Source organism: Dermacentor albipictus, chromosome 1 (assembly GCF_038994185.2).
Source record: "Dermacentor albipictus isolate Rhodes 1998 colony chromosome 1, USDA_Dalb.pri_finalv2, whole genome shotgun sequence".
NCBI lineage: Eukaryota > Metazoa > Arthropoda > Arachnida > Ixodida > Ixodidae > Dermacentor > Dermacentor albipictus.
Genome location: NC_091821.1, coordinates 159,286,290 through 159,311,680, shown reverse-complemented (window position 1 = coordinate 159,311,680; position 25,391 = coordinate 159,286,290). Strand labels below are relative to the sequence as shown.

Sequence of the window (25,391 nt, the reverse complement as noted above, 5' to 3'; positions counted from 1 at the left end):
TTTCAATTTATGTGTGTTTCAATTACGTTATGGAAACCCTCTGAAGTGTTCACTAATGCTTCCAGCAAAATATTACAGTGGACTTAAACAGTGAATTGAGGTTCACATTCATGTTTACATGTAAACATAAGGTTCTACGACACATAACATGTAATTCAAGCTGGCATCAGAGACATTCAGTGAAGAGTGACACACCTACTGGCACATACCCAGTGACCTAAATTAGCATCAATTATAGTCTGTGACAACCTAAGCATTACAAAGAAGCTTCATTCACAAAAATGCAACGCACCTGCTCTTCACCTATAAAATAGAGCTGGGCCAGCTGGAGTCCACTCAGCTTATTGACTCTGGTGTGCTAATGTACATGCTAGGCTAATGAAACAATAAAAACTAGTTGTTTTAAGCAAAACTATTATCTTTGCTGACGAGTGACATCGGAATCCCCATAAAATGTGCATTGACATTCAGGTTTCATGCTGAAACCCGTGACACAAAGGTCGATCTTTATGGAGAAAACAGTTGTTGCAAACACGTGAAACTACTTTACATCAGTTAGATAAGCGAACCTAATTGGCTGGCACATCTGTGCAAATTTTGTTTTAGTTGGGCAGTTTACATATAACCCTGTATAATTCTTAGGTTGTCACCGACTATAGGTTCATTGAAGACAAGCAGAGACTGAGTGGAACATACCCAGTGCTTCAAGTAGGCATCAAGAAGTTTCTTCAAACAGCGATACCTATATTCAGTCCCGCATCTAGTGACCCATGTCGGCGTGAAAGAGCTTCGTTGAAGGGACGCACATATACACATACCTGCCAACTCTTCCGAATTTTCCGTAAGATGTACGAATTTTGAGCAGTCTTACTATTTTACAAATCTTGCTTGAAATTTTATGGAAAACATTTTATTTGTGAAAAAAAAAATAACTTGAAAATGTAGTAAAACTACACCCTGGTACCATGCACTGCCATGAGAGGGCAATACATGTGTGGTATCATCATCAGCAGCTGCAAGGTTGTGACTTCTGTCGTCTACTAGGGGGGTCACGAATCCATATCCAGAGCTCGATAGTGCCGATAGCACCTCTAGCACCCCCGCATACCTATTGCCATGCTGTTGCCTTTGCTCGCGCGGGCGCGCGGGTTTGAGCTTCAGTCAGCTTCACTCACTGCAGTGTTGGCCTCTCCTTTTGTGTGATTAGCTGTTGTGGTAGATGCAGTGCAACTACAGCCTGTAGCAGCTTCGTAGTGCAATGGCGGGCTCCAAGCCCCGGCAGTACTTCCAAGTGTTTTTGAAATCGTACACAGCAGAATTTCTGTGCTTCGTGCCGTCGAAGAAAGGGGAGAAGTTCGGATTCTGCACCACATGTGCCCGTGATGTGAACATCTTGCATGGCGGCAAGTCTGACATCACGGCCCACATCACTTCGAAAAAGCATCGGGGACATGTGCGAGTCGTGGACAGCCAGCCAAACCTAGCAACTTTTGTACGCAGCGACAACGACCTTGGTGTGATTCGGGCAGAATGCCTCCTCACAGCATTTTTAGTTGAACCCAACATCCCGCTGAGTGTCAGCGATCATGCCGGACCACTTTTCCGGAAGATGCTCCCCAAGTGAGAAGAAGCGAAATGCCCGTAGACGAGCAAAGACGACGTCAATTGTTCGGGAAATGGCTGCCAACGCGAAGACTCCATTGCTGGATGCCCTAAAATAGCAAGTATTTTCGATCGCTGTGGATGGTAGTAACGATAGAGATACGCAGCTTTACCCTATTGTTGCGACATAGTTCATTAATAAAACGAGTAGAGTCGAAAACCGCCTTCTTTGCCTCTGGACACTACAAGGGGGAGCGACGGGTCACAAGATGGCAAATCTGGTTCTGTACGAGATGAAGTCTCGGAATTTGCCTGTTGGAAACCTGTTGGCTATGTGTTCGGACAATGCCAATGTTGTGATCGGCAAGAAAAGCTTCTATTGTATTCAGAGAGGCTCATCTCATCAACTTGGCTGCCCTAAAAGGAGCTTCATGTCCTTCTTGTAAAGGTTGACGAGGCTTTGGTTGACATTTTTTTTTTTACCTAGAGAAAAGCTAGAAATGGAAAGATCAACTTAAAGAGTTCCGAAAATTGCATGACGCCGAGGTCAGAAAGATGTTGAAGCATTCGCCGACACGTTGGCTGTCGTTGAAAAAGTGTTTCAAGAGGCTGCTTGACCAGTCGAAACCACTACTCAGATTTTTTTAAAAATCTGAAACAAAGCAGTGCAACAAGCAGAGCTTGTTTTTAGAGTCATACCAATTCCGAAGACTTCCTCACAAACCCTGTACTGACCCCAAAGTCTGCTACATGTCTTCACAAGACTGCTGCAGGCCTCGGGGAAAAAAGCATCGATGGCGATGAACTCTCACTAAACAAGAAAGGAGGTCATTCTGGATCTCCAGCAAAAAAATTGAAACTTCCTACGAAGGACTCTGGGGAAGCCAGCCACATGACCCGTGAGGAGCGGCTGTTTTATTTTTTGTCATCGGAGCTAAACAGGGCATGCTGTCCTTTTCTCCAAAATGTTATACCGCTTTTTGAGAAGGCGAACTGCCTTATTCAGGCACAGGCTCCTCAGATTCATGTACTGAGGGGCCTCTTGAACCGCCTTTTCGAGGATCTCCCGACTAGATTTGTGCGCCCAGGTGTTGTCAAGGCATGTTATTCATTGCTGAAAGTAACTATGGAGCTGCAAAGAACCAGAAAGGTGATGAAGACATATTCATTGGCAGCACAACCTACTTTGTGGTTGAGACACTGAGCTGCATTGAGAAAGTTCTTCTCTACTGTACGTCTGTACTAGAAGACTTCGATCTCAACATGGCTGAAGGTGCTCAAGTACAAGCTCTGGAAACTGCTTCATTCAACAGCGTACATCATTTTATTATGGCGTTCCCTGCCATCCTACCCCAGCAGGGTGGCGAATCAAAAGAAGAAGCAATCGACGCACTTGAAGTTTAGTTTGCCAACTTGCGAGCATATCAGGTTCCAGCCGACATATTGAATGAGCCAAGGTGCAACGTGCAGTGGTCGCAATTCGGAAGCGTTCGAAGTGTCGACGGATTGCTCAGGCTCCACAGAATTTCACTGGTTATGCTGGGTATTCTCTCCATTCCCCACAGCAATGCTGAATGTGAGGCAATATTTAGCACTGTGAACAGAACTCTGAGTTTCACTCATCTGTGTGTGAGAAAACAATCGAAAGTCTGCTGATGGTCAACGGGCACCAGAGTGGTACTTGCTTTGAGCAAACCTATACAGAGAAGTTTCTGAGGCAGGTGAAGTCGGCAACAGCAAAATCATTGCAAAAATAAATTGTGCCCCAGTGGAGTTTTCGCTCTTTACTCTCCAAGACACGGATTTCACTTGCGATTGTGAAAACGTGAGGACGCTTGCCGCAAATGGTAAACCCCCTTAAAAAAAGAAAGTGCTGCCGCACCGCATTGGGTCATGTAGTGTTCCCTGCTTAAGTGACTTGTATCTAGCTAACCATGACCAGGTTCTTAATGAGCGCCTGAAAAATAACACCAATGTTGTGAAAGTGTTCAGATTTGTTGACGATTTTTTAATTACTTTGAATAACGAATCAGATAATTTTGACTAGGGTGGTTTCAAAAACCGCAACCTCGTTCCCTGAAGTGTAGTCTCCTTTGTTGTTGATGCATGAAGTGCCCATAGGCAATTTCATAAGGTTTTTTTTAGACTTGGGACTGTACTTTTCACCACAAAAGGTCTGCTGGAATTATCAGCCAAGAGGTAATAAGCCAGTCCTACCATTTCATTCTGCTCATTTAAAACTTGTAAGACGCACAGTAGTAACATTGTGTTTCAATAATTCTCTCATGAAGTCATGTGACCACAAAGTGGAAACCAGTTTCAGAGATCATGCCAAGTGCCTGGCAGATTCTGGTAACCCAATGCGTACGACACTCACCTCTGCCTCGGAAGGCTTGAGCAGTAAAAACGCATCGAAGAGAAGCAGTACCAGTGCTAGGGCAAAGAAAGCTGCTGTGGTACCATACATTCATTTTATTTCACATAATCTCGGAAGAATAGCAGCAATGTTGTAGGTAGATGTGGTTTTCTCTGCCCCTGAGCGTCTACAGAAGCTATGCAAACAGGCTAATTCAGAGAATAACAAAAGGAACGCATGTTCTACTCAACATCGCAAACAATAAGTAACCTGCACTCATAACATTGTCTATGCCATTCCGCTTTTGTGCGGGAAAACATATATTGGTCAAACTCATGCATCAATGAGACTAAAAGAGCATCAATATAATGTCACTAGGGTAATCTCGGGTCATTTGAGCATTCATTGCAGAGATTGTCCCTGAAAACCCATGTTTGAGTGTACTTCTGTATTGTATAGGGCTCATAGCAGGATGACAAGGGAGATTGCGGAGGCCTACGGAATTGCAAGATTTGAGGAAAGGTGTGTGAGCATGCTATCAGTGTCGCTATCTGAAAAAGAGATGATTTCTTGGTTTATCATTGTAACTATTGCTGTATGTTTTGACCATACTTTGGACCCGTGCACAGTTCATCGACATGCACCACTGAATGTTCTTTTTTACTGTCTCATTTGCTTCCGCTTGTACGGTACATGTTTATCAATGTGTGCGAAAATAAAATCAATAGTTCAAAGTAGCACTGTCTCTGTGTATCCTTCTATGTCTTCGTTCAGTCACGCTTACACACTATCCTGGATTCAAACCTACTAGCCCACCAACATGTTTTAATCGAATGCACAGGATGTCCGTTAATTGTCCTCTCTGGGACATTCTGGGATCATTATTCGGATGTTACATATTCTACTGTTTCCAGAAATTATGAGTGCATGTGGCATTTAAAGGCACATAGCCTTAAATATAAAGAATTGTCTTTTTCAAGTTTGTACATTTCTTCATACATGTGCGAACTTTAATCACCCTAATGTACTCTCCACGAGATGTAATTCACTTGCCTTCCTGGTTTTTCCCGACTTCAGGCTTACAGCTTTCAGTGCTTGCTCTTTCCCTCTTTATATGTATACCTGTGAAATTTTGGAAACATTGGAAACTGTTGTGAGGGTGGAAGCACACACACCTACCTAGACAGCACTGACTGTACGGCAGTTCCTAACATAGAACAATGGATTTTGCTCTCCATGATTCAATTCCAATCCTGAAACAAGAACAAAGATGCTTTTAGGATGAGGAACAGTTAAAGAAACAAACAACAAAAACACTGAAGGCCATCATCCTGTAACAGTTCTAGAACAGAAATGAGTAATAGAAAAGACAATCAGGCAAGTGCAGTGCATATCGGGGAGTTTTCTGAAGGTGACAAAAGTTTAGAAATGTTCAGACAGGAAAATGAACTTTTAAAACATTCTTAGTGTTTTTGGATTCATCATCCCAAGTGTGACACCAATTTCATGCTGAACAATTGACTATAAATTGGACAATATAGTTTACAACAGTTAAACTTTCAAAATGTAATCTTTATTGCATGTACACTTCCCACTTCATAATTAAAACACATCTTCACAGGTACTATTAAAAAGCTGCAGTAGAAGGCTGCTTGTATGTAAAAGTAAGAAAAGCTAAATCAACATGAAAAAGCACTATAGAAGTGTTATCGGTAAACAGCACAGAATGTTAACATCATGAAGTGAACATTATAAAATAAAAATTACAGAATGTTAAATAATGTGAGAGTGTAAAGCTGGAAAGCAGAAAAAAAAAAGCTGACAGTTCCAACACATTAAATAGACTGTCTACAATTTTTTGAGGACCTACTATTTTGTAGTGCAAAGGAAAGTCAACCCTTCGAAGTGTCGGAACGTGCAGTGGTTTTTTTAGAAAGCAAGCACAAATTCTTCAAACAGAATTTTGTTATTTGCGTAGTCTGGATGCCCGAAACACTGGTTACTGTACATGGAAGCAATGCTGTGCTGGTGAAAAAAAATGGAATTGCATAGGGTTTCTGCAGGAATAGTTACTTTGTGTGAAACACTGAAACTCTAATAGCCCTCCTAGTACGCCATAGATTGCATAGGTAGCTCTTTTAAGTCACCTAAAATCTCGCATTTCCAACAGGCGCAGTCTGTGCAGTCTAGCTGTACCTTTCTGTTGGCACTGCTGCCGAAATTCAAGGCTTGCACGATGATCTAGTAGGCACATTGTCACAAGGAATGCTACTGGCCGTTGTGGTGACGCCAGCACACATTTTAGGCATCCTGCATCCGACGGCAACCTTTGCACCACTCCCACAATGCGAGTCACACCTGATGCACATTGATCTGCATCACCATGTCGCAAGGCACCCTTGAGGACTCATTGATGCACCATGTTCGTATGCATGAAGGCAGTGCCACTTTTCAACATGCGCTATCTGGAAATAAGAAATGACCCTATGATGCAAAGTTAGCAGACGCATATAAAATACAAATGCATCAAGTTATCTAAGCAAGATCACTCTCCCTGCGCAAGTTTAAGCCACATGATGGAGCTTACAGTTTGGTTTACACCGTTTAGTTTCAAGTGCCGCCAAAGTAATTTTTGCACCCACTTTGAGAGCCAAATTACAAAATAATGCCTTGCTTGTGGGATACAAGCATGCTTATTTTCGTCAATGTGACACACAATCTCCTCACTCCCACCACAATCTAAAGACATATCCTGAGCAGTTGACAGTCCTTTTAATACATGGTTGAAAATAATTATTTTGTTGTGTGTGTCGCTTCCTGTGGTTAACTGAAATATTTATTCACTCAAACTTAATTTTTTTGCCGGTGCACTCGGCCTGCACTGGCTGCTTAACTCGCATCTAGTAGTTCCAATGTAGTAGTAATGCACCAATGTTCTATTGGTGCATTTACTTTATAGTGAACGAATAACAGCACAAAATGACAAGGATGAGAAGGTGACACACACATGTGCTGTTACTTACTCTTAACTATAAAGAGGAAGCTTTAGCTCAAGGCTCTTATCTTAATACAGGCAAAAGGAGAAATAATTTTTTCTCAGCAACCACTGCATTGAATTTGATGAGGTTTGTAGCAATTAAAAGAAATATTCCAAATCTAGTGACGGTAGGAAGTGGATTTCTGAAGCAATATTATCCTTGCTATAAGTTTTGCTCACCACAAAAAACTTGGACCAGTGTGATACTCAACTAAAAAGACTGAACTAAATAACAGGGTTGTAGCCATAGACTGTTACAACATCTTGCATAATATATATATTATCCATAGTATATCTATCTAGCTGGCAATAAAGGGCCCATCCGCCAAAGCAGCCTAGGTACAGTGAATAAAACACTGAACTTTACTCTTTTAACACTACATTTAGAAAGAGTAAAGTGACATTAAGCTTGCTACACCTGAACTCATCACACATTAGCTTGCACAGATGCAGCTTGGGAAAGTTTTTTTTTCCCCTTTGTACAGAACTAGCTCAAGTTGGCTGCAGCATTCCAGCTCAGGAGGGACTGTGGTATGCGTGCTGTTCTTTGTTTAGTTGAGTCCCTTCCTTGGGCAATTGTGTGCTTCTTCTGCAAAAAAAAGAAGAAAAGGACAAATATAGCTTTAAAGATAAATTAGAATCCAGTTAACATTTAAAGTTTTGCAATCTGAAGGAAAAGTCGTAAGATGATGAAATGGTGGTGTCAGTACCAATTTCACAACACTAGTGTTACAAGACACGCAACTTCACATTGAGCCCAGGGAGTAGAGCTCTAATTAAAACAGGTTTACAGCCATAAAATTGGCAAAATGACAAAAATAGACAGAGAGCAATTTCCATTTAATTTCGAGCTTCTCTGTTTGTCTCAAGTTGTTTGTTATACTCCAGCATGTCAGTCACATTGAAAAAAGGCAAATCTGGGAGGTTTCGAATGTGCGAAGGAGCACTGTATGAATTGATGAGCAGCTGATTAAAGTACTGTGAATAGGTATGCTAAATACCATTCACTATGTATGAATGAATGAATGTTTGGTTTTTATTGGCGCAAGGGCCAGGTATGGCCAAAGAGCGCCAAGCCAGTGTTGATGAATTCGCAATGTAGTTACGAGTTCAATGAGGTTGATGTGACGTGGCTGTAAAGGGGCCTTACAAATAGTCGCTTTAGAGTGCGTAAAATCTATCTGTTATAAGACTATGTCGATGATAATGACATGTTCTATGAGCAATAAAATCCATCGTGAGAGAATGATGCATTATAAAAGATATGTGAGATGGTAAACATACCTGGAGCACTACTGCCTCGCCAGAGCCCTTGAAACACAAGGGCCTGGAGGCATGTGCTATACAGTATGACTATCACAACGGCATCCTCACGATAGAGGAAGCGCTACGAATGTATGGTACTAATAACGTGTAGGACAACATCTCTGAGGAAACCTAGGAGAGTGTTTGTATTAAAAAGCGGTTCTGGACCGAGAAACATTACAGTGTTGATGGTATGCTAAGGAAAAAAATGGCTGTGGCTTAGCTAAGGTTGGGCCCAGGATGCGAAGCATACTAGCCTTTATTTTAGTTGTTGAACCACTGTTTAGCCTGGTGAACTGCTGTTGCTTGGCTATATTTGGTTCGGCTAGACGAAGAAACAACTCAAGCAGGCGAGTGCACGAGCTGAGACCCGGCTATGTAGCTACGCGGCCGCAAGCGAGCGCACGAGTTGAGCCTCCGCTTTTGCAGCTGTTATGACGTCATATGGTAGCTACGTGGCCGCGCGCGGCGCAGCAAGGAAGAGCATGGTTGTGCGGCTAGTATGCTTCGCATAAAATGTCTCCTTCTCTCAGATTCGGCTTTCTGACACTCCAGGAGGACGTGGAGCATGCTCAGCCTCTCCCCGCATCTGCCACAGGTTGGAGGGTCATTTCCGGTGAGTAAAATGTTATGGGTGCCAAATGTGTGTCCTATTCTAAGACGACAGAATATGACATCTGCCCGCCATGATTTTATTGCAGAAGGCCAGAACCCTAATTGTGGCTTTATTACGTGCAGCGTATTATTTGTTTCGCTGTCCCACAAGCGTTGCCAGTAGTTTTGCAGTTTCCTGCGCAAGAAGGGCCTCAGATCTGTGACAGGGACTGCAGCAGTAGGATGAACAGAATACGATGCAATTGATGTGGCCATCTGGTCCGCCAGAACGTTGCCTTCGATGCCCCTATGACCCGGCACCCAGCATATAATGACATGCTGGTTACATATATATGCTTTACAGAGGACGGAATATAGTTCATTGATTACTGGATTTTTGTGCTTACAAAGTGACATCAAAGCCTTCACAGCGCTTAGGGAGTCAGATTTTTTTAGTTTTGTTTTCCTTATATGCTTTACAGCCGACAGTAGTGCGTAGGCCTCAGCCGTAAAGATGCTTGTTTCCGGATGCAGTACATCGGATTCCGAGTAGGATGGGCCGACGGCTGCATAGGACACCCCCTCACTGACTTCGAGGCGTCTGTGTAGAACTCCGTGCAGGAGTGTTTGTATTGGAGTTCCCGGATATGCATTTATATTTCAATCTCTGGAGCGTGTTTTGTAACTTGCATGAAAGATATATCGCATTGTATCATCTGCCACTACCAAGGAGGTAGCAGCTTAGCTGGAGGCATTTGGCGATGTTTGAGGATTGGGACATCCATTTCAACATGAAGCTCCCTCACACGAAGTGAGAAGGGCTGTCTTACAGAGGAACGATTACGGAAGAGTGTATCATATGTCATATCGTTAAGGGTATTAAAACACGGAGGTTCAGGATTAGAGTGGACTTTCAGGAAATATGTTTGGCTGATGTATGTTCTCTGGAGATGGAGTGACCACTCATTTGATTCGACATACAAACTTTCAATGGGACTTGTTCTGAAAGCGCCAGTAACCAGTCGAATTCCTAAATGGTGAACCGGATCTAACATCTTTAGCGCGCTCGGGGCTGCAGAATGATAAATCATGGCACCGTAGTCCAATCGTGATCGAATGAGGCTTTTGTGAAGATTCATCAAACATTTTCTGTCGCTGCCCCATGTTGTATGGGATAAAATTTTCAGTAAGTTCATTGTTATTAAGCATTTCACCTTGAGATACTTTATGTGTGGAATAAATGTTAGTTTAGAGTCAAGTATGATACCTAAGAACTTGTGCTCTTTGTTCACAGGAATTGGCTGGCCATACATTTCGATATTGGGATCTGCAACGAGGCCTCTCTTTCTTGTGAAAAGCACACAAGAAATTTTGTTCGGTTTCACTTTAAATCCGTTTTCGTCTGCCCATTTAGATACTTAGTTCAAGCCCTGTTGTACTTGCCTCTCACACACTGCAAGGTTGCAGGATTTGAAACCTATTTGTATATCATCTACGTAAACAGAATAAAAAATGGCTGGCGGTAATGAAGCACGCAGGGCGTTCATTTTCACGATAAGGAGAGTGCAGCTAAGCACACCTCCCTGAGGTACACCATTTTCTTTTATAAAAGGTCACGACAATACATTGCTGATTTTCATGCGGAAGGTACGTTTGGACAGATAGCTTTCTATTATGCTTAGCATATTTCCACAGATGGCCATCCCCGACAAGTCTCGCAAGATCCCGTATCGCCATGTCATGTCGTACGCCTTCTCCATATCGAGGAATATCGATAAGAAGAACTGTGTATGTACAAATGCATCGCGGATATTTGCTTCAATGCGTACAAGATTGAATGAATGAATGAATGTTTGGTTGTTATTGGCGCAAGGGCCAGGTATGGCCAAAGAGCGCCAAGCCAGTGTTGATGAATTCGCAATGTAGTTATGAGTTCAATGAGGTTCATGAGACGTGGCTGTAAAGGGGCCTTAAAAATAGTCGCTCTAGAGTGCGTAAAATCTATCTGTTATAAGATTATGTCGATGATAATGACATGTTCTATGTGCAATAAAATCCATCGTGAGAGAATGATGCATTATAACATATATGTGAGATGTTAAATATTACCTGGAGCACTACTGCCTTGCCAGAGCCCTTGAAACACAAGAGCCTGGAGGCCTGTGCTATACAGTATGACTATCACAGCGGCATCCTCTCTAGAGAGGAAGCGCTACGAATGTATGGGACTAATAACGTGTAGGACAACATCTCTGAGGAAACCTAGGACTGTTTCTGTGTTAAAAAGCGGTTCTGGACCGAGAAACATTACAGGATGAAGAGGAATGTGTTGATGGTATGCTAAAGAAAAATGTCTCCTTCTCTCAGATTCGGCTTTCCGACACTCCAGGAGGACGTGGAGCACGGTCAGCCTCTCTCCGCATCTGCCACAGGTTGGAGGGTCATTTCCGGTGAGTAAAAAGTTATGGGTGCCAAATGTGTGTCCTATTCTAAGACGACAGAATAGGACATCTGTCCGACGTGATTTTATTGCAGAAGGCCAGAACCCTAATTGTGGCTTTATTATGTGGAGCTTATTATTTGTTTCCCTGTCCCACAAGCGTTGCCAGTAGTTTTGCAGTTTTCTACGCAAGAAGGGCCTCAGATCTGTGACAGGGACTGCAGCGGTAGGATGAACAGAATACGACGCAATTGATGTGGCCATCTGGTCCGCCAGAACGTTACCTTCGATGCCCCTATGACCCGGCGCCCAGCATATGATGACATGCTGGTTACATATATACGCTTTACATAAGACGGAATATAGTTCATTGATTACTGGATTTTTGTGCTTACAAAATGACATCAAAGCCTTCACAGCGCTTAGGGAGTCCGTATATATAACAGATTTTTCTAGTTTTGTTTTCCTTTTATGCTTTACAGCCGACAGTAGTGCGTAGGCCTCAGCCGTGAAGATGCTTGTTTCCGGATGCAATGCATCGGATTCCGAGAAGGATGGGCCGATGGCTGCATAGGACACCCCCTCGCATGACTTCGATGCGTCTGTGTAGAACTCCGTGCAGGAGTACTTGTACTGGAGTTCCAGGAAATGCATTCGGATTTCGATATCTGGGGCTTCCTTAGTAACTTGTAGGAAAGATATATCACACTGTACCAGCTGCCACTCCTAAGGAGGTAGCAGCTTGGCTGGACGCATTAGGCGAAGCTCGAAGAGTGGGACATGCATTTCTTCACTAAGCTCCCTCACACGCAGCGAGAAAGGTTGTCTGACGGAGGGACGATTGCGAAAGAGTGTAGAATATGTCATATCGTTAAGGGTGTTAAAACACGGATGTTCAGGATTAGAGTGGACTTTCAGGAAATATGTTTGGCTGATGTATGTTCTCTGGAGATGGAGTGACCACTCATTTGATTCGACATACAAACTTTCAATAGGACTTGTTCTGAAAGCGCCAGTGGCCAGTCTAATTCCTAAATGGTGAACCGGATCTAGCATCTTTAGCGTGCTCGGGGCTGCAGAATGATAAATCACGGCACCGTAGTCCAATCGTGATCGAATGAGGCTTTTGTGAAGATTCATCAAACATTTTCTATCGCTACCCCATGCTGTATGGGATAAAATTTTCAGTAAGTTCATTGTTTTTAAACATTTCACCTTGAGATATTTTATGTGTGGAATAAATGTTAGTTTAGAGTCAAGTATGATACCTAGGAACTTGTGCTCTTTGTTCACAGGGATTTGCTGGCCATACTTTTGGATATCGGGATCTGCCACGAGGCCTCTCTTTCTTGTGAAAACCACACAAGAACTTTTGTTTGGGTTGACTTTAAATCCGTTTTCGTCTGCCCATTTAGATACTTTGTTCAAGCCCTGTTGTACTTGCCTCTCACACACTGCAAGGTTGCAGGATTTGAAACCTATTTGTATATCATCTACGTAAACAGAATAAAAAATAGCTGGCAGTAATGAAGCACGGAGGGTGTTCATTTTCACGATAAAGAGTGTGCAGCTAAGCACACCTCCTTGAGGTACACCATTTCCTTGTATAAAAGGTCGCGACAATACATTACCGATTTTCACGCGGAAGGTACGTTTCGACAGATAGCTTTCTATTATGTGTAGCATATTTCCACGGATGCCCATCCCCGACAAGTCTCGTAAGATCCCGTATCGCCACGTCGTGTCGTACGCCTTCTCCATATCGAGGAATATCGATAAGAAGAACTGTGTATGTACAAATGCATCGCGGATATTTGCTTCAATGCGTACAAGATGATCAGTCGTGGACCGCCCATCTCTGAAGCCACACTGATAGGGATCAAGCATATTGTGCAATTCAAGGAAATGTATTAGTCTACGATTAATCATTTTTTCGAATAGCTTACAAAGACAACTTGTAAGAGCTATCGGGCGATAACTTGCCGCCAAGGAAGGGTCTTTGTCCAGCTTCAAGACGGGAATAACAATAGCCTCCTTCCATGAGGATGGGAGGTATGCGGCAGCCCAGATAGAGTTGAAAAGTGCCAGAAGTGTCATTTGTGTGTCTTCGTGCAAGTTCTTAATCATGTCATAGATGATTCTATCAGCTCCCGGAGCAGAGCTTCTACATGTGCTCAATGCAGCTTTAAGCTCGGCAATGTTCAAAGGACGGTTATATGGTTCATCCGGACGGCATTTGCGATGAAGTGTATTAAGTTCAGCTAAGTGTTTATATTTGAGGAATGATTTTGTGTAATGTGTGGAGCTTGATACATGTTCGAAGTGTTCGCCCAGAGCATTCGCCTGGTCCACCAAGGTAGTCCCTTGGTCGTCCACTAAGGGCAGAGGGTGGATTTGTTGCCCCTTTATCTTTCTTACACCATTCCAAACTTTAGATTCTTGAGTGTAGGATGTGATGCCCGAGAGAAACCTCTCCCAGCTAGCTCTCCTTGCCTGTCTCCGCATGCGCCTCCCTCGTGACTTTGCCAATTTAAATTCAATAAGGTTTTCTGCAGTCGGGGAGCGACGCAGCAAACCTCACGCTTTGTTTTGTTTCTTTCGTGCCAGTCTACACTCTTCATTCCACCAGGGTACCCGTCTTTTACAAGAGAGACCTTGTGTTTGGGGAATGAACTTTTCAGCTGCGTCGATTATAAAACAAGTAAAATATGCTACAGCATTGTCTATGTTAAAATCAGTGATAAAATCTCATGATAAGTAAGTTGCTTCCTTAAAATCATTTCATTCGGCGGAGGCTAGTTTCCACCGGGGTGTATGTAGGGGGCATTCATGTTGAGGCATTGAATTTAACATTACAGGAAAGTGGTCACTTCCGTATGGATTTTTTATTACATGCCATTGCAAGTCCGGGAAAATTGAAGCCGAGCCAATAGACAGGTCTATTGATGAATATGAATTGTTATGGATATTATAATAAGTTGGCTCCTTCTTGTTGAAGAGGCATACACCGGAGTTCACAAGAAAATTTTCAATGAAACGTCCTCTCGCGTCACATTGCCAGTCTCCCCACATGGTGTGGTGGGCATTAAAATCGCCTGCGAGTATGTAAGGGTCCGGAAGCTTGTCAATTAGGTTATAAAAATCACTTTTTTCCAGATGAAAATTAGGGGGTATGTATAAGCAGCATACAGTGATCAATTTATTAAAAAGAATTGCCCAAATTGACACTGCCTCAAGGGGTGTCTGAAGGGCGACCTGGTGACAAGCTACGGACTTGTCTACAACTATTGCCACACCGCCAGACGAGGTATTCGCCTCGTTGCGGTCTTTACGGTAGATGGCGTGCTGACAAAGAAAGTTTGTTTGTGTGCATTTAAGATGTGTCTCCTGAACACACAGCACCTTTCGGTTATGTTCGTGTAAGAGTTCTTTAATGTCATCGAGGTTGTGGATAAGACCTCTAACGTTCCAGTGTATTATTTGTGTAGCCATATTGTTCGTGTTTTTGTGCTGTGTGTCAAAAGGAGTCAAGTCAGAGAAATGACTTATGGAGCCTTTTCAGGCCCCGTGATTATGGTACGAGTTTTGTCTTTTTTGGAGCGGTCGCGAGACTCGCGCCGCTCTCGAGGCGCTAGATGCGCCTTCTGGCTCGGGGTAGTGTCCATCGACTCTTGGGAGCCGCTAAACTTCCGCTCACACAAGCAGGGTGTTTTCACCTTAGGCCTTGCCTCGAAAAGCAAGGCCTTGGAGGCCACCAACCCAGAGATCGATAGACCCTCCTTCAGAGATGGTGCAGCAGAGCCGGCTGCTGTCACCTGGGGGGCTGGTGGCTCTGCCGCGGCCACATTCTTTGTGGTCCGGGCCAAAGCCGGAGTCTGTTGCGGCGTTGCCCCCTTATGTGCCGCAGCAGCATACCCTGCGGTATGAAGAAACGAAATGCGCTTTCGCGCTTCCCGGAAGGAAATGTTCTCTTTTACTTTGAGGGTAATTATTTCTTTTTCTTTCTGCCATGTAGGGCAAGCTCTAGAGAAAGCTGCATGTCCACCGCCACAATCAGGACAGTGGAGTGCATCATTACAATTATCTGAAAGGTGATCCTGGACACCGCACTTTGCGCAGGTTTGTCGGCGCCGGCAACTTTGTGAGCCGTGACCATACCTCTGGCACTTGAAACATCTCCGCGGGTTCGGGATGTATGGTCGGACTCGAACTTTAGTATAGCCTGTTTCTAATGTTTCTGGCAGCATACTGGACGCAAAGGTAACGATCAGATGTTTAGTTGGAATTTCTTTGTTTTCCCGTTTGGTTATAATTCTCTTTACTATGGTGACATTCTGTTCCTTCTAACCTTCTAGAAGTTCTTCCTCGCTCAGATACAGCAGGTCGTCGTCGGAAATTACTCCTTTGCTTGTATTCGTGGATCGATGTGGAGTCACTGTTACAATTACATTAACGAAGGAGACCAGATTTGGGAGCTTGTCATGCTGTTGTTTATCACGGACCTCAAGCAGGAGGTCACCGCTAGCCATTTTTGTGACTTTGTAGCCTGGGCCAACTGAGCCAGTGAGACATTTCGCAACCGTGAACGGCGAAATCATTCTAACTGTCTTTTCAGAATTTTCACTATGAATAACGTGAAATTGTGCGAACGTTTGCTTAGGTTGACAAGAAAACAGCAACTTTTCTTCGGTGCGTCCTCTTTTGTTAAGAGGCCGATCAGACAGACAGGGGAAGGATGATAAATCCATACATATTTATTTCATTTCGGCAGCCATGCCAGCCACCCACCATCGAGCCCAACAAGGGGTCGCTACAAGACCCGAAGGAAACGCAGACGCCAGCTGTACATAGCCGCTATAACCTAATATAACAGACCCAAGGTTGGATAAACTACACCAGGTTAATCCTCGCCACCTGGAAGTCTGGAAGTAAGAAAAAGCAAAGAGAAGACAGGAAAGATTGAGAGAGAAAGACGAAGATTGAAGAGAAGGACAGGAAAAGGTGACTGCCAATTTCCTCCACGTGGGTCAGCCTGGAGGTGCCGTCTATGTGAAGCGGAGGCCAAAGAGGTGTGTTGCCTCCACCGGGGGGCCTTAAAGGTCCAAACACCCAGCATCGGCTCATCCGCCAGGATCCCCTTTTCCCCAGACACGGCTAAGCCGCGCACGGCTACACGCGGGAGGGTCCGACCCTCATGTGCTCGGGTACGTGGTGTCGCAACACACGAAACGCCTGCTGACGCAGACGCCCCTGCGGGGCATTCACTATGTGCAAGATCCTTTCCATCAAGGCTGTAATAAAATCAATGACATTAGCATCATGCCAATTTTTACTTTAGCACTATTTGCAAGATGAAAAACTACTTGCGATGTAGCAATGCTTAGAAAAAAGAAAGTCGTAACACACTATATTAGCCTTAATTAAAACATAAACAGTGGAGCACATGGCTACTTTACAGTATTTATCACCTAGCACTGGTTTTGTGATAATTGCGTCAGTGAGGTGAAAAAAGCACATCCTACAATGGTTCCATAAAGAGCTAACTATATAGGCTGGATATCGGCAACAGAGTGCACAAATTGGCAATTCAGGTTGTACTGCCCGATGAAAAAGAAAATTGATTCCATCAGGGTTTAATCTGTCGCTATATAACAATCACCTGCTTTGACGATATGTTATAATAGCCCACTTTGTGCAGAAAAAGAATTTTAAAAAAGTTTTCATACAAGGGAAGCAGAATCTCTATATCGATATAGTCAACGACAGGTCAGGAATGCAGTGGCTAGTTATGTTCCCTGAACGGGAATGTGACATTTGCCAACAAATTAAATTGCCTAGCTATAGTCCCCTCTCCTTTCTCATCCTTCATATCCATGTCATGCACCAGCAAATCACCTCGTCTATATGGCCTTCCTGTTCTAAATGTTATTCTTCATATCCAAGTCCCTCTCTGCGCTTTTCACAGATGCTTCCTGATCAAGAAACCAAGAATGTAGTGGCAAGTGTCCTTCCAAAGGAACATGACATGTGCCACTTAAACACCATATCTATAGTCTCCCTCTCCTTTCTTATTCTTCATCTTTATGGTCTTTGACTTATCTCAGACACTTCCTGCCCAAGAAACCTGAAAATGCAGTGACAAGTGTTCCTCCAAAGAAACATGACATGTGCCAGTTAATCACCTTGTCTATAGTCTCCCTCTCCTTTCTTATCCTTCGTATTATTGCCCCTGCCTTGACTTTTCTAGGACACTTCCTGGCCAAGAAGCCCAAGAATGCAGTGGCAGGCGTCTCCAAGGGAACATGACATGAGGCAGAAAATCATCGTCTATATTTTCCATCTTATCCTTTGTATCCATGTGCCTATGTTTGCTTTTCTCAAGACACTTCCTGGCCAAGAAACCCAAGAATGCAGCGGGCAAGTGTCCCTCCAAAGAAACATGACATGTGCCAACAAATCTCGATAATAGTCTCCCTGTCCTTTCTTATCCTTCATATTTATGCCCCTGCCTTGACTTTTCTTGGACGCTTCTTGGCCAAGAAACCCAAGAATGCAGTGGCAAGTGTTCCTCTAAGACAATATGACATGTGACAGCAAATCACCTCGTTAACAGTCTCCCTCTCCTTTCTCATTGTAGGTATCCATGTCCCTGCCTTTGCTTTTTTCAGATCCTTCCTCACCAAGAAACACAAGAATGCAGCGGCAAGTGTCCCTCCAAGGAAACATCACATGTGCCAGAAAATTACCTAGTCTATATTCTCCCACTCTTTCTTATCCTTCCTATTTATGTCCCTGCCTTAGCTTTTCTAAAATGCTTCATCGCCAACAAACCCAAGAATGCAGCAGCAAGTGTCCCTTCAAGGGAACATGATATGCGACAACAAATCACCTCGGCTATAGTCTCCCTCTCCTTTCTTATCCTTGGTATCCATGTGCCTGTGTTCGCTTTTCTGACACTTCCTGATCAAGAAACCCAAAAATGCAGCGGCAACTGTCCTCCTAGTCATGCCATGTCCAGCCATGCCCCTGTGCCCTTTCCCAGATATGGCCACCACTGTGATCCAAGTATCCTGATTGCCACCTACTCAACTTTCTTGTGTACAGGGCACTACTTTTGTTGGAAAGGTGAACTTTCCCTCTTTCCCTGTAAACCCTATTGTTTTGTCAGCCGGCTCTGTCAAAATGGAAGCTTTGAAGCCTCTTTTCTCGTGCATCGTCACGTTGCACCTAGCAATGCCTTCTTTATCTGTTACATTTAATTTAGCTAAGCTGATGTCATTGTTTTGCTCGGCTGCCAGTGACTCTGTCCACACATAAGAGCTGATGTAAGTTCTTTGAGGCCGGTGACAATGACACCGTCTCGCTTGCGAGTGTGTCAGCTGACTCTCCTTGCAGGCGTGAACTTTGACACATGCCTTGTGATATGCTCTCGTTGAGCTAGTCAGTTGGCAGGATTTCCACAACTGCTTTTTCAACCCTCGAGCCTAGCTCAGTTTCTGTTGCCGAGTTTACCTCTTTTGCTACTTCTGCTGGAGCGGCTTTTGCATTTTCAGATGAAAGCGACGTGATTTGACGAGCTTGGGATCGCGTCAACGCCTATGCTAAGCCCTCTCCAAGTTTCAGCCCCTCCTCACGCAGGAACTGATTTGACCGATTCGAGGGAATGCAAGGGTACTGCAGCGACAAGAATTTGGAAACTGCAGCCTCAATCACGAGCTCCCCAAACCGCCCACTGATTTTGACTTTCACCATCAGTAGACACATGCTGTGTTATTCCACAACCTGTTTAATCCATGCTACTTCATCAGTGAAGTCGTCTACCGTCACACAAGATGGATGGACAATGTCCATGGTGGCAGCAATATCTCGTAGCACCTGGCATGGTTTTACATTAATATGCAGGTAGTAAAGATATGGGCATAGAAGTTCCGTGTTCTAGTCTCATTCGTCCCCGTAAAAAAAAACTACCCTAGGCTTCCCGCAGTTCGCATAAATATGTCCAAGTTTGTGGCACTTATAGAAGAGGATCAGTCTAAAAGATTTGGATTCCCCTTTCTGCTCTTTTTGGATGGCTTCACCATTTGACTTCTCTTCGCTCTTTTCTGATGTCCGTTTCTCCACGTCTACATGCTCTGGTCATTTCGTCTGTGATCCCTTTCTGAACGGAAATTGTTTCCACAGTCCATTTTGGCCGTCCCAATTTTTCATCTTCGCAGTCAGCTTTCTACGCGTTGCATACTCTGGCTAATTCGACTGCCCTTTCCACAGTGTCTTCCTCTGACTTGCACCCACAGCTTCAAAAATTGTGGGATGCTTTTGTAAAACTGCTCTAGACACATACATTGAATAATCATGTCTCTGCTCTCGTATGCTTCCACGCTTTTCAACCACTCAACTAGGTTTGCCTTTAAGCCGTATGAAAACTCCGGATATCCCTCACTATCCTTTTTGCCCGTGCTTCGAAACCTTTGCCGAAAAGCTTTGGCTGAAAGGCGGTACTTTCTCAAAAAGCTAGCCTTAGCCTTAGCCTTCGCATCATAATCATATGCATCTTGCGCTCCAAGTCTGGCAATTACTTCAGCAGCTTTACACGGCAACATAGACGGCAACCGCTGTGGCCATGTACTTGGAGCGAAGTTCATTTTCTCGCAAGTCCTTTCAAAATTTCCTAGGAACAACCCTATGTCGTTCCCAACTTCAAATGGCTTTAACAGCCTTTCCATGGAGTATGGTTCTGCCTCATTTGATCGTTCCAGAGCCCTTTCACTCGTTCGAGAAAACTGCAAACATTTACTTTCAAGGCCAAGTTGCATTTTTCTTAACTCGCGATCTTTGTTGCATTCCGCTCTGTCCTGTTCTTTCTTTCTCTGTCTGTCCCGTTCTCTCTCCCTATCCCGTCTCTCTCTTCTCCTAAAAAGTGATAACCCAATTCCAATCTCCTCCTCACTGGCCTGTTCGGAAATCAGCTTTAATATTTCCAATTTCATCATTTCCTTGTGTATTTCTTGGCCCAGTTCCTCACCGACAACCAACAATTCGTCTCTCAGCAGTATCCTGAAATCCATGATAGCTGTTTTACTGCCTTGGTCCTGCTTGCTAAACGTGGCTAGGTAAACACAACCTAGCTAACGATCAACAATCCAGCTTTCCTACTGTTCTAAACTGAACAACGACAACATGAAGCCTAGAGAGCCAAAGCAAAACCATGTACTCACGGCAGACACAGCACCACGTCGCAAAGTCTGTCTCACCGTTGCCAGCTAGTTGTAAGAATTGGGGTCGGGCATGTCAAAATGGGGTAGCTGGCCCATGCCGTTGTCTGACACATCCACGCTAAGGACGTTGTTAAAGGGAGAAACACGTTCTCATCAAGAATGAGGAGTACTGGGTTTAGTTACAATATCTACATGAAGAGTGGAGATTGTTACATCTCATCAGACTAGCATGACTGAAGTGAAGCAAACCGAGGTGCTGAAAAAGTTTGCTTAAACCCCCTCTGTCCTCCCTAGATCCCTAGGCCCGGGAAAACTTCCGCCCCCTTCTTCCAAATGGAGCGTCCCAAGTCATCGAAGGGCCTGCGTTGAGGGCAAGGGTTCACACAATCACTCCCGAACCTTTTTTCACTGAATACACACAAAGGAAGGGAGCTTCGTAGATGGGGATTGCCACGCTTCACTCAAGCTGGCACCTCTCGGTTCCTGGGATGACACCTCAGTTAGCTGGAGCGTCTGTTAAACGACCGTGGCGGTCACCGGACTCCATGAGGGAATGCCTCAGAACACCCCTTTTCAGGAGCTTTCTTGCTCCCATTGGTTCGTGAAGGCCACAGTGAACCAACGAACAATACTCTGTCTGCCAAACGTGTCTTGCCTTGCGGGCGCCGCAGGTCTGTCCGAGGGTGATGCAATGTCAGCTTCACGAAGCAATTCGTCGCAGTGGGGCTGGAAAGGCTAGAAGTTCACTACCCCCCGCAGGCCGATCGTAATAACAGCCTTCCCAAAAATGCTGAACACACTTCTTTCTTTAAGGCATTCTTTCCATAGGCTTTTTGAAACATTTGATGAATTTCTGTACAATTTTTGCAAAATTTCACAGCAAATCAGATATTGATCATTTGCTCTGTCTGCACATTGATTTGCATTTCGATAAAGACTAAAAATAGGTTGCACAAAAAAGTGCACACATAAAATTCTACCTTATCATGCAGCAGTTCAGCTTGTACTAGAGATACATTGGCTCCTTTTGGGTGGAGAGAGTGAGAGCAGTGCTGTTACACGTTTTTGCTGACTCCCACCCACCTCTCCCACGTTTTTGCTGACTCACTGCATAAACTCTTGAAATATATCTCATACATATGTTGCATACAAAATTAAGCCACCTTCATTGGCTTGAGTACAGGTTGGTCCTTGGAACTATTATGTTAATAGAATAGATGTATTTAAAGAAATTCACCAATCTGCTTAGTTTAGTGCATGTAGGTTAGACAAAGAGCTTCACTCAACATCTACAGATCTACACTACATTCTAGTGTACGGAGCTCACTAAATTTCTTTATTAAGCCTTATATTTAACAACTTTCTTTTCCTTAAAAAATGCTTCACCACATTTTTCACAAATTCCCACGAAAGTACTAACATCACTGCTTCAATCTTGACTTGGGCAGCTTCTTGATTAGATGCCAGTAGTTGAAGTGGAAAGTCCGTGAGTCCATGAGATCAATAAAGAGGCTGCCTTCAAGGTGGTCCATCTCATGCTGAATGATTCTAGCTGGCCATCCATATGCCTGCCACTCATGGGCCTCTCCTTTTTCATTCAGACCTAAGGATAAAGCCAGGACAGCCAACTAGTACAGCAATGTTTCACTATTAATACTGTCAATGTGCAATTAAACTATGCGCAACAATTACTTTATGCAAAATACTCTCTGCAAAGTCTGATTCACACTAAATGACCTTGCCCCAGAAGGAAAGGGGAATGCCTTTCAGTACCTTGACCCACATCCTTGTGCCTCCTGTGCAACTGTGTAATACCTGTGTCACACGGGCACATTTAGAAGGCCTTCCAGTCAACGGCCTTCGAAACGCCACAACTCTATCGACTCAAAGGAGTTGTCGCGCTGCTACACGGCACTTTTGAAAGGCTGCTGAGTGGTTCAGGCATTTCTCGCAAAATTGTGTGGCGCTGCGGATCTTTATTTTCGTTTTCACGTCACGAAAAGTTAAACAACATTAAAACCATTTAGAAGCACTATAATTCCTTTTATGCTTGTTTATACATTGCCATACATATAAGTTTATATTTTAAGTTGTTGAGTAGCGAAACTGCGGCAACGTTTGCGCCGCTCGGTGCAGCTGCCGTTTTGGTGTGTGTTCGCACATGTCAAGTGGCAAAAATACTTTATTGAATAATTAATAACATTCATATATAGTATTTTTAGAACATTTGGTTTGATTTGTTCTTTCTAACCATGAGTACGTGCACACTGTGAACGAGAGGGCATGTTTGTGCTGCTTCCACTTCCGTTGCTCAAAGGCCATAGAGATTTCAATAGAGTTGTAGGGTGCTCCGTTGACTCGATAAGACTATTGACTCGGCGGCCTTTGAAACCGCCCGTGTAGCAGCTTGAACTTGACCTTTGAGTCAACTGACTATTGTTTGGAAGGCCTTCCAAATGCCCGTGTGACATGGGCATAAGCTCTGAAGGCCACTTGCTGTCTTGAAGGTCACACAAAGACAGTAGCTCCCAAAAAGGAAAAAAAATGCTTTGCTCTCAATGATTAGGACAAGTGCACAAGTTGTAGCCACCCATGCTTAGCTTATCCTCAGAAAAACTTATGGAAGTACTATGAAAATGGCAAGCTTCAGTTGGGAGGTAAGATATAACTAAATGAACATTGCTGTGCCACTCTTTGTCATTTTGAGTGAGTGGTTGGAAAGTCGGACATTCTGGACGACTCTAAGCTTTGCAGCATAGGTCGGCAGAAAAGCAAACACTTAGCCAGAAATATTTTCATAGGCTATGTACTTGCACTTGTTGGCACTCACTCATGTTCCTACTCTTACCAAAACTCACTTGCAATCATAGTCACTTCCATTCTCACTTACCGACACCCAGTCACGCTCCTAACCACATCCACTCACTGGCACTCATTCAAACTTGCCAAGTCACCCACGTTGATACTCATGTCCCCTTAAAATCACTGTCACTGACTTTTTCTTGTACTTGTGTTAACCGGCACTCACTCCCTTTGTCAGTCAGCAATGTTCTACCTCACATTTGTGAACCGAGTGCGGAGCGAGTATGCACCAGTGTACTCGTGACTGAGTATGCTGACCTGTGCTTAGCAGAGCTTGGCAAAATATCTGATCCATGGCATGCAGCGACTGTGAAGGCTCTCCGAATGTATAACCCTTTTTATGAAAATGCAATCAAGATGTGGCACAGTGCAGGCGAATGCTTACGTACATGCCTACATTATAATAAAAACAAATCACTTCACTAATGGTGTACCTTTTCCATATGTTGTCTCCATTATGGCATCTCTATAGTATTTTGGTAGGCATTGCACGTGTAGTCGTACTTATGATTGTAGCGATAAACTTTAAAGACGTTCCCCCAAAAGTAGCTGTGATACTGCTGTACCAAAATAAAATTTAATACTGCATTTATTAGACTATAAGGCGAGCTTATTCACCAGGATTCTTAGCCTCGAGGTAACCTCCCGCCTTATGTGCGAATTTCACTTTGTAGTGTGGCTTTACGGCAGCGTGCGCGCGATGCCGTGAAGCCACACTTAAAGGACAAATTAGCACTGCCATGAAGCCACACCTACATAACCCGCACTCTGCATGTTGAAGCTTCCTTTACCCCTATTTTATGGTGGCCATTTTACGTTTTGGCCGAGTTGATAATTCATTACTTCAGGCAATCCCCACCAAATCTGAATAATCTATTTCCTACTCTATATCTCCCTATATTAGTGAGCATACTTTTAAGAGAAAGCTTTAGATCAGGGGCTCTTATCTAAATAATTAGGAAAGGAGAAATCGTTTTTCTCGCAAACGCTGCACCAAGTTTGATAAGGTTTGTGGCATTTAAAAGAAAAAAAGTTAAATTAAATTATGGGGTTTTACATGCCAAAACCACTTTCTGATTATGAGGCACGCCGTAGTGGAGGACTCCAGAAATTTCAACCACCTGGGGTTCTTTAACGTGCACCTAAATCTAAGTACACGGGTGTTTTCGCATTTCGCCCCCATGAAAATGCAGCCGCCGTGGCTGGGATTCGATCCCGTGACCTCGTGCTCAGCAGCCCAACACCATAGCCACTGAGCAACCACGGCGAATAGAAAAAAGTTAAAATCTGGTGACCGTTGGTAGTGAATTTTATACTTATGTCGTCCATTTTTATTAAAATTGTTGAAAATCGCAAATATTTCGAAAACGAAACTATCAAGTTTATAACACTAACTCAGCAATGAAAAACAATATTAAAATTCTGTCAATCACATCTAATAGTACATCTAAAGTGCAGAAGATTGATGTATTATACATGGATCTGAAATACACCACATATACGCGAGTAGGAAGTTTGGAAAACCCTCGTAAACAATGTAGCAAATTCATGTAAGATATAAATTCATATATAAAATTTGTCTGCTTTGAATGCTCTAATGGATAACCCACTGCAGTGGCCTAGAGGCTATGATGTTGCGCTGCTGAGCACAAGGCCCAGCTGTGGCGACTGCATTTCGATGGGGGCGAAATGTAAAAACGCACATGTCCCGTGCATTGGGGGCACGTTAAAGGTCCCCTGGTGGTCAAAATTAATCCTAGTCCTTCACTACGGCATGTCTCATAGTTCTGATACGTAAAACCCTAGAATCTTCCTCCTGTTCTAACGCATGCAGTTTACAGAACTGTGACATCTGTTCTTGGTGCAGAGCTATGAATTTTTAAACTTTGCTATTCTATTTTTTTTTTCATTCTAACAAATTTTTGAAAAATTCCTTAAAGGAAACTCGGGCCTTCAATCAAAATTTTCCTTCCAACAGTC

The 25,391-nt window shown here is 43.7% G+C and overlaps 1 protein-coding gene and 1 long non-coding RNA gene across 5 annotated transcripts in view; one reads left to right on the top strand and one right to left on the bottom strand.

Moving 5' to 3' along the window:
* Positions 1–5,509: 5,509 nt before the first annotated feature.
* Positions 5,510–25,391, bottom strand: part of LOC135911000 (peptide deformylase, mitochondrial-like) — a 41,505-nt gene continuing 21,623 nt past the window's right edge. Inside the window, exons 4-6 of one of the 4 annotated variants that reach the window (XR_010567180.1) lie at positions 21,970–22,152; positions 7,414–7,584; positions 5,510–6,423 (exon numbers count right to left, since the gene is read on the bottom strand). Coding sequence is in view for 3 of the 4 variants with exons in the window: in XM_065443077.1 (XP_065299149.1) it covers positions 21,971–22,152 (182 nt within the window). In the remaining variant the exon portion in view is untranslated. Of the gene's footprint in view, positions 7,585–21,864; positions 22,153–25,391 lie in introns of those variants that run through there. The other 3 variants (XM_065443077.1, XM_065443092.1, XM_065443083.1) reach the window with 3 other exon arrangements.
* Positions 8,145–21,728, top strand: LOC135911031 (uncharacterized). The gene is made up of 3 exons (XR_010567190.2): positions 8,145–8,916; positions 11,262–11,344; positions 18,003–21,728. It is a non-coding gene; the product is annotated as an uncharacterized lncRNA (long non-coding RNA).